Below are 9,887 nucleotides of genomic sequence, written 5' to 3' on the forward strand. Positions count from 1 at the left end.
GCTCAGGGCGACGGTTGCATGTTATATTGACAGGGGCACGACTCCTTGATAGCGTACAATGGTTATTGGGATCAAGACTTGGAGTACAAGAGATAAGCTAGATAAAGGAATATTGTTACAGAGATATCTATACCTACTATTAAGAGCATCTCCAGTAGATGGTCCAAATGTAAAAATAACTAACTTTTGGACCATCTGGGGCAAAAAACGCTGCTCCAACAGACAGTCCGTATGCAAAAAATTGGACCGCGGCCTCCTCGTGATGTAAAATGCAACACCTCGCGATGCAAATATACATCATGAGATGCATCTGGTCCAAAACCAGCCGCCGCCCGTGAACGACCAACCGCCACTTCATTTCCGTTCCCGCCCGTGCCCGTCCGCCCGCCCGAAGAACAGCCGGCCGGAATCCGCCGCCGCGACCGCCCAAAATCTCGTTGTCGGCGCCGCCACCACCCCACATCCCCTCCGCCGCCCACCGCCGCCGCAGCCCTCCGCCCCCGTCACCCCCATCGCCTCCCCGCCGCCGCCCGGACGCCGCCAAATCGGGTGGCAGCCGGCGCAGGATTCGGCCCCTCCGGCGGTCCGGCTGCCGCGGTAGGCCTCTGCCGGGTCTTAGGCTGCCACCGACCTCCTCCCGTCCGCCGTGAGCCTATCCACGGCACGACCGCCTCCCAGCTGCCCTCCGCTCGGCTGTCGAACTAGTCTTCGCCGCCCGCCGAGCTCCTCTTGGCCGGCCTCCAACCCCATTTCTTATCACCGCCGCCGTCCGGAGCTGACCCTAGCCGTCCGCAGCAGCCAACCCAACCGGCGGCCATCTTCTTCCACCGCGCACAAGGTGTTCGACGGAATTCCCCAAGGTAAAAAAATGATAAAATTTGATGATTTAACTTGGGATTGGATAGTATGTTTGACAGTAGTTGTGTGCATTGTAGATGAGCTCGGTTGACTCCTCTTTCGTGGATGATTCATCATCGGACAAGGAATTTGATTTGCATGAAGAAGAGGAGATTGCTATGCTAGTGGCCATGCACAAGAGGAAGAAACCGAAGCACGGTGGTTCCGTTTATGGTCGTGCATTCATTCGGAAAGAACGGATTGATGCGCACAAACGGTTGGTGCGCAACTACTTTGCATCATCACCTGTTTTTCCGGAGAATTACTTTCAACGCCGTTTCAGAATGTCGAAAGACTTGTTCTTTCGCATTTGCAATGAAGTGAAGCAGCATAGCCCAGTCTTCGAGCAGAGAAGGAACTGTGCCGGGTTGCTTGGCCATAGCATTGAGCAGAAGGTCACCGCCGCTTTGCGCAGTATGACATATGGTGTTCTGGCAGATTACATTGATGACAACTTGGCGATGGCAGAGAGCACTTCTATCTTCTATGTCAAGCAATTTGCAATAACTATGGTAGAAGTGTCCGGTCCATAGTATTTGAGAGCACCCAATGCTCAGGACACTCAGAGGCTTTTCGAGATGAACAAAGCTCGATGGTTTCCAGGTATGCTCGGGTCTGTGGATTGCATGCATTGGAAATGGAAGAATTTTCCAAAAGCATGGCATGGACAATTCAAGGGTCGTGGGAAGGATGCCACTATCATTCTTGAGGCAGTTGTTGATTATGAAACATGGATTTGGCATGCATATTTTGGTATGCCCGGTTCTTGCAATGACATCAATGTGCTGGACCGGTCACCTCTCTTTGCCAACTTAGCAAATGGAGAAGCACCACCGGTGACCTTCGAAGCAAATGGCCGCACCTACAACTATGTGTACTATCTTGCAGATGGGATCTACCCGAGGTGGAGTACATTCGTCAAGCCGGTTGCAAAACCTGAAGGTAAGAAAGAACTTGTCTTTCATAATGCACAAGCGGCGGCTAGAAAAGATGTTGAGAGGGCATTTGGGATTTTATAATCCCAATTTGCTATTGTGCGAGGACCATCTAGATTTTGGGATCAAAAGATCCTTTGGTACATCATGACCGCTTGCGTGATCATGCATAACATGATCATTGAGAATGAGCGTGGAAAACATTTAGATTACAACTTCTATCACTTGATGGGCATTCCTGTTAACCCCATGCGAAAAGAATAGCGCATCAGACGTTTCATGAAGGTGTACAGCGAGATTAGAGACAGCGATGTGCATGACCAACTCCAGAAAGATTTGATGGAAGAGCATTGGAAATGGCATGGCGAAAGATCCGCATAAATTCATTATTTGTTTGTTCAAAACTATGTTGTATATTGCAAAACTATGTTATATTTGTATTGCATTGCATCTTCTGAATCTGAAGAACTATGTAATAATTTGATATTGCGGACATGAATTTTTTTTATGTTATTTTCAAATATTTGCGGCTGTACAGTGCCTGGACAGCGGCTGACCAGCAGCCGGGCGGCTATTGGCCGGTTTTGGACAATGCATTTCGATCATCTATTGGAGTTGCTTTTTTAGACCATGAATTTGGACCATCTGTTGAAGTTGGCCTTTTTTCGGAGTTCCAAAAGGTACTTTTTGGCGGTCCAAAATTTATATCTTCGGTTTTGGACCGTCAAAATTTGGACCATCTATTGAAGATGCTCTAAAAGGGTGATCGCTTTTTACTTCCGTAATTATCGTCCGTTTGGTCCGTTTCTTGGTACGTCACACAATTTTCGTACGTCGTCGTAGTCAGCTCCGTTCTATATTTTCTTTGTCGCTTGGCTGGGCTTCTAGCCGGGCCTTTGTGTGTTTGTATGTCTATACATGGGAGCTCACATAGGGGGTAAAAAGCAGCAGAAAAAAAAGCGTTTGGGCTGGGTATTGAACTCGCAACCTCACGGTGATGTAAATATTGTGCTACCCTAGGTGAATGTTTGATCTGAAATGTAATGTGGTCTAATCTATTAAATAGTACTACCTCGCCTTTTTACATCCAATCCTTCTAACTTCTATAGGTCTATCATTTTTCAGGGTATCAAGGAGTCATCTCGAAAATCAATAAGTGAAGGGTAAAAATTGACTTCCGGCTCTCTATAGACGACTTCAACCCGACGTGTCAACGTGCAGCCAAAGAAATAAAGAAGGAAAGGATTTGAGAAGCTAATTTGGAAATGAATGAATAATAACGAAGATGCACGCATGTTGATCATAATATTGAGAGAGCGCCGGACCTTGGGGATTATAACATGCACTTGTGCGTTAAACATATATGTGTGTGGGTCAATAAAATACGCTAATCAATATTGCATTCACGAAAAAGGGTTTTCCCCCGCTTTATATATAAAGCATCATCACAACATCGAGCAAGAAGATACAAACGCACGCCATCAATATTGCATTTTTATCAATTCTCTCTCTCTCTCTCTCTCTCTCTCTCTCTCTCTCTTAAGCCAATTTGCTGGTCTTCCTTTTTTGCAAAAGCATTATCGTATTTACTCATTAGCAGTGGCGGACCTAGAAAGTAATTGGGGTGGGGGCAAACTAATTGAGTGGGGGCATATTCTATAGAAATTCAAAGAATTTAAGCATATTTTTCACAAAATACAAGCAAATCTTACTGAAATTTCAATTTTTCAGTGGGTGCCTGGGCTCATTAGTCATTAGCGAAGCATGGGCTGCAAGTTGAACAATGCATATATCCCCCCACAAAAAAATACATAATTTTGTTAGACGTTTTGTAAAGATGGTCAGCTTGAAAGAACAATTCTTCCCCATGTTAGGGACATTTGACTATACTTTTTTGTTGAGAAAAATAATAATTGGATTAGGAGTGTTGGAGTGATGACTTTTTTAGCATGTTGTAACACATGCCATAGATGTAATTTTTAATGTTTCTGATGTTCTTTATATTAACATGACATTTGATAAATAGATCAAAAGTTTTTCCAAGAAAAACATTGTCAATCAGTTTAATGACTCCAAATCATACCCCATGTCCTAAGCTCTACATCGTGGTCCTCCAATTATGCATATGTTTTGGTCATCAGCGTCCGTTGTCCCTTGACATAGTTCCTTTACCGAGGAAATCGTCATTCATAAAAACTGATATTTTTATCCCGTTGCAATGCACGGGCATTTGTGCTAGTGAAAGAATAAAAGATCTAGCCTATCTACGGTTGCAGCCAGGACTCCTAGCCGAACCACCTTGACACCATTGTCACGTTGTTTAACACCTTCGCCCTCCTGATAGTCTAAAAAAACAAGTCTGAACAATTGATTCCACTTCATCATATTTGCCTTATTAAGGAACCATGACAGGCAGATATTATGACCTCGTTTAAAGTCTGAACAGTCGACAGGTAGCTCCTCACTGGGTTTACCCATCTCGTTGCTTTTTTTGGTTGGTTAGGATCCGTATAGCTCTCCCCTTGGCTTATTAACGACCATGACAGATATTATCAATGAAAGCTTCGTAATCATGGTTTACACTGTGAACTGCATTCACCGAAGAAGGTATATATGCTGGTAGCTATTCTTGACAGCAGTATCAGTGTATCGTTGGGGCTCTTTTCTACACTGAAACTTCAGCAATTGACGCAACCCAGGACACTGCTTGCTGCTGAATTCTTCAGAAATGTTGCTGTCAAGTGTCAACTCATCCTCATCAGAATAGACAGACCCAGCGACATTTCTTTTTCCTTCAGCTAATCATGCGTTCCCCTTTTCCATAAACAAGTGCAGCACCTACTACACTGAAAGAATGAGGAAATGATCAAAGTGCCCCACGCACCAAGGCTTTTTCAGAGTCGCGCCGAATCCCACGAAGAGTCATCTTAGAACAGGAGGAGCGGCAGAGGCAGGGGCGGAGATGTCGCTCTACAATTTCACGTACGTCCTCATCGGCGACTCACGTAAATCCCCTGCTCTTACTGCTCGTTCCGTCCGTGTATCTCTCGTTGTCGGGGAGATCTGATTGGATGGTCCGACGACCTACTGCAGGTGTCGGCAAGACATGCCTGCTGGTGCAGTTCCTCCACAAGGAGTTCCACCCCGTCCTTGAGCTCAACCTCGACACCGAGCGCGGGGACAGGATGATCACCATCGACAACAAGCCCGTCAAGCTCCTGATTTGGGACACGGTACACTTTCCTCTTCTCTCATGCATCCATTATATTTTTTTTGAAACGAGGCAAAATATTTGCCATTTTCATTGATTAAGAAGAAGAGAATTGCCCGGTTAATTGACGGAAAACCGGGCTGAAACCGATACAACCCAACCCACATGACATGGGCACCACCGGCCATCCTGGCCACCGACATGGGACACAACCCCGACGGCACATGCCACCAAATGGCCACACACGCAAGCAACCGACAGCTCCGACTTTGACGGCGAGCCTCACAAGGAAGATATGCAGGACTTGCGCCGACCGTGCCCTCCGCAAACCGGAAGAGCACCTCGGACACGCCGGGAAGAACCGACTACCGAAGTCCAAGCCGCGACCCGAGCTCCTCTCGACGCCATCATCGTTGCCAACCAGAAACCAGCGCCCCGCCTCAGCAAACCACGCGGCGAAGATGCCACCATCCACGGCGAAGATGCCGCAATCCACTAGTCTCTCGGTCGTAGCCGGCTCCGAGACGATGCCCCCAAGGAGGAGAAAGACGCGAAGACGCCTCCATCGCCCGATCCAGCAGATCTGAAGTTTCCCTCCGGAGCCAAAGCCGTGGGGAGGAGCACCTCCATGGCGACGCTTCCAAGAAAAATCACGACACCTGCGGGCGCCGCCGTCGCCGGCTCCGATGAAGACCGGAGCAAGAATTTCTCCCGGAGAGCACCACCCCCACCGACCGCCGCCCACCAATCACCACCCCTGCTGAGGCTGACCTCACCCTAGCCACGGGATCCCACGATCCACCGTGCCCAGGCACGCACCACCCCCTGGCCGTAGCCGCCGTCCACCACCGCAACACCATAGTGACCACCACCACCGCAGCAACCATCGCATCGCAAGGAGCAGCAGCAAGATCAGAACCACCAAGGCCAGATCCAGATCGGAGCAGCTCCAGCGAAGCAGCAAGGTAGACGAGCAGGCACCGCAGCACACCTCGAGCTCCGGAGATGCCACGCCCGTCGCGCCCCACCAGCCACCGCGCCCGCCGCGCGCAGTCACCGCCGCGCCCGGCCAAGGATCTGCGCCCGGCGCTCACATCCAGAGCCGAGAGCCGGCCCAACCACGCGCGCCGTCCACTCCCAGGTCACGGCCGGAGCTCGGACCGAGGCCGCCGCCCCGGCGCCCCAACCTCTGGCCGCAGCCGACGCCAAGCCGAACGCTGGCCGCCCGTCCGCGCCAGCCGCTGCCCGCGAGGTCCAAGATCGGGACCGCCCAAGCGCGAATGACCGCGCCCGCGCCCGCGGCCGCGCGCCCACCGCCACGACCAAACGCCTCGCCGTGCGCCGAAGACCACCTCCGCCGCGCGCCAGGACGCTGCCCTGAGGCCGAGCGCCGGACAGCTGCCTATCGCCCGCGAGATCCCCTTCTCCCGAGCGACAGCAGCCAGAGAGCGCGCCCCGCCGCCGCCGGCTACGCACAGGCTTTGCCTGCCGGAGGCCACCGGCGACGGCGAGGAGGAGAGAGTCGGGGAGAGGGGGAGGCTGCGGGGGACGGGGGGCCGCCGCCCGTGTCGCCCCGGGGAAGGAGCGGCGCGGGGGCCGGGAGGTGTGATGTGGTTGTTAGACCATGCATCCATTATAGTACTCTGCATATAAAACTATTGCATGGAGATTATATTGGAAGCGATAATTGTGGGACACAGTACACCATCGATAATTGTGGCCTATACGAGTTTCTCTTTACCATATACTCCCTCCTTCCCAAAATAAGTGCAAAGTTAGTACAAAGTTGAGACACTTATTTTGGGACGGAGGGAGTAGTATTAGTAGGCCTCATGCCTTGAACACGTTCTGTTCGCGAGACAAATAATCCATCTTGTGCTGTCTGTGTTAACATTACAGCCAGGCCGAGACGCATTCAGATCGCTGACTACACCACTCTACTACATGGCTGTCGGTGCACTTTTGGTTTATGACATCACCAGGTACTTGCCCGACACAATGAAAGATGCCCCATTGGATGAAGTGCGTCGTTTCCTGAACTTTAACTACCCTGGTGATTGTGTGATAATTAACCACATTCAGGAGGGAGACTTTTAACCATCTCGCGAACTGGCTGCAAGATGCAAGGCAATATTCGCACCCTGGCATGACAATAATGCTGATTGGGAACAAATGTGATCTATCTCACAGCCGTGCCGTGAGCTATGAGGAAGGCAAGCGGTTCGCAGAGGACCATGGTCTGCTATTCATGGAGGCATCTGCCAAAACTGCACAAAATGTTGTGGAGGTAATGTTTTTTTTATTCTTGGTGCATCTCTGGGCAACCAAGGCCTCTTTGCTGTTGATCATTTTCTCACGCTGTTTGAAATGCAGGGTTTCCTTCAGACTGCTGGAGCAATATACCAGAAAATTTAGTATCCTCTCTTCGATCCATATAATTAGGTGAAATTTTAGCCAAAGAGGCCCAAGTGCTCGGCTTCAGTTAATGTTTCCCTACCCAGGCCCTTTTCTTTCAGGCTGTTTGCCTGTTGAACCTTGTTAGATAAAAACAGTTATCTTGGTGCTTTCATTAGAGTGTTTCCAGCCCTGAGCATGAACTGGTTTTCCTTCCTTCATTTTTGCAGGTCACCGGATTCGAAGTTTGCGCTTTCCATAGAGCTACTGCGGCTAATGGAATGATATGCAAATGTGCACACGCATATGTATTATGTGCTAGTATTAAACTTTACTACAATAACTTCCATGTAACTTTTGTTTTTATCAAGTTTGGGTTGCTTACCACATGTAAGTGGTAATGTATCTGACAAGTGCCTCAACGTTTGTATTGTATTTCTGTAAAAGTAAAAAGAATGTGTTTTAATGTCCTATGGTGGTTTTAATGTAAAGTTTTTAACCACCAAAAATAAAAAACCTACTTGGGAAATGATTATTTTCATTTTACCGTTCGTGATTGTGTGCAGGAGAGTTTGCTCGAGGAGGAACCGATTGAATGTGTTGATCTTACGTCGGATTCAGAGAGTAAAGTGCCTAAGCCGGTCATCGGAGGTGAGATCGCGCTGTCTATGAGGGCTAGGGCGACTGGGGCTACTGGGGCGACTGGAGCGGCGCCCGCGCCGCCGGCGCCGATCGTTGCGGCCCAGCCATTGGCGCCGGGTGCGAGGCAGGTCGGAGGGCAGTTCTGGGTCCTAGCCGGATCTGCTGAAGGGGAGGAGGACGAGGGAGACGACGCCGGCGACTCAACCGACGAATATTCGCCTACGGCTTCCGATGTGATTTGTGAAGCTTTCAGGCCGGGGTATTCGGAGGAGGAGGTCGCCTCTATCGTTCCTGGGATCGTGCCGATTGACGATCCGGCGTGGCAGGGTCTTCTTCCGGAAGAGAACATCGAGGTGGTTCGCCGGATTGTTCATCGGAGGACGGCGAACTCTGCGATCCGGCCGTGGAAAGGTCCCATGCCAAAGGTCAGTCTTCCTAACTTAACCGTTTTTGATCTTATTAAGCCGGAGTCCTGGACTTTGGTTCATCGTCGAAAATCATCTCGCCGGACTCGGGATCGAAAGCTGCCAGACGTGACTGCCGCGGCGCTTCCGCCAGTCACGGAGACCCAGATCCGCGTGATCCGCCAGGAGCGTTTGAATTCGCTCCTGGGCCGCGACTCGAGCTCTCTGCTGGATGGGCCAAGGGGGGCTCTTGGGCCTGTATCAACTGGGTATGAGGCCCAGTTAGATCAGCCGGCGGTTGGCTTACAGATCGGGGTATGATGCCTACGTACGTCGATCGTCTGTCGCCTGGGGAAGGCTAGGGTTCTTCTCTCTAAGTCGTCGCATCGTACGTTGCTGCCAGGGAGCGGCCGTGCTCGTCGAATCGCGCCACTCGGGAATATGGCTGGGCGCGGAACCCCGCCGGTCCTCCCGCAGGCGCAAGACCCAGCTGCGGCGGGCGGGGGTTCTGGCCGTGATGCTGGGGCGCCTAACCCTATTGCTGCCGGGGTTCGTGCCACCGCCGCCGGGGGGCCTGGCCGTGGGGGGACTGCGCCACCGCCTGGACGTGGGATGCCACCGGCGGCCGTTGGTGGGCGAGCGGCTTTGGGCCGAGGGGCTGGTCGTGGTGGAGCGCCGCTGCCAGTCCCGCCCGGCGTCCGGGCTGTGCCCCCTCGTCCGGGATCTCTGCCTATGCATGCGGGGTGAGGTGATGGTGCACCGGCCGGAGCTGCTAAGGCCTTGGGGCCGGGTGAGTCACGGCCCGGGTCATCTCTTGCGGCAACCAATGCGGGCCGGGGTGCGCCTCCGCCGAGGGCTTCGGGGCGAGGGGCGGTTGTGCCAAAACCCCCGGTGCACAACGGCTCTAGACCAGCTGGGCAGACTGGTGGCGGCCGGCCGCCGCCTATTTTCGTTTCGAGACCACCACAGCAACGGTCTAACACCGCGTTGACGAGAGCTACTGGGTATGCAGACTCTTCCGTACCACCCAGAGGGCAATGGGGGGATGATGGTTATGATGCATATGGAGAGGGTCAGCACCGTGGATCGTCATCGATGGGAGGTGGTCGAGGTTATGCCTGGCAGAGCGATGGCTCTGCTGAGATGCCTTTTCTGGGCCCATCGGGAGGCTTCGTGGAGGGCGCTTCAGGACCAGACGCACGGCAGAGGGGTGGCTTCCGTGGTCGCCGTCGTGGTCGAGGGGGTGGCCGCGGTTTCCGCAGACAGCATCTGACGCAGGATTCTGTCGATCAGCAGGCTTGCGGGGTCGAGGCTGATCCCGTTCAGGCCACGACCTTGACTGGTGAGGCTATGGAGGTAGTCACGGCCCTGGCCACCGCGGAGGTTGACATGACTGATTCGGCC

At 52.0% G+C, this 9,887-nt stretch overlaps 1 protein-coding gene across 1 annotated transcript; it reads left to right on the forward strand.

Moving 5' to 3' along the window:
• The first annotated feature begins 4,715 nt into the window (after nt 1-4,715).
• On the forward strand, nt 4,716-8,191 carry LOC119282431 (ras-related protein Rab-2-A-like). The gene is made up of 6 exons (XM_037562664.1): nt 4,716-4,837; nt 4,926-5,065; nt 6,943-7,025; nt 7,126-7,330; nt 7,417-7,485; nt 7,668-8,191. Exons 1-5 carry the CDS (start codon nt 4,795-4,797, stop codon nt 7,456-7,458), a joined length of 513 nt encoding a protein of 170 aa, XP_037418561.1. The 5' UTR covers nt 4,716-4,794; the 3' UTR covers nt 7,459-7,485; nt 7,668-8,191.
• Nucleotides 8,192-9,887: the final 1,696 nt, after the last annotated feature.

Source organism: Triticum dicoccoides, chromosome 3B (genome assembly GCF_002162155.2).
Source record: "Triticum dicoccoides isolate Atlit2015 ecotype Zavitan chromosome 3B, WEW_v2.0, whole genome shotgun sequence".
NCBI classification, from domain to species: domain Eukaryota; kingdom Viridiplantae; phylum Streptophyta; class Magnoliopsida; order Poales; family Poaceae; genus Triticum; species Triticum dicoccoides.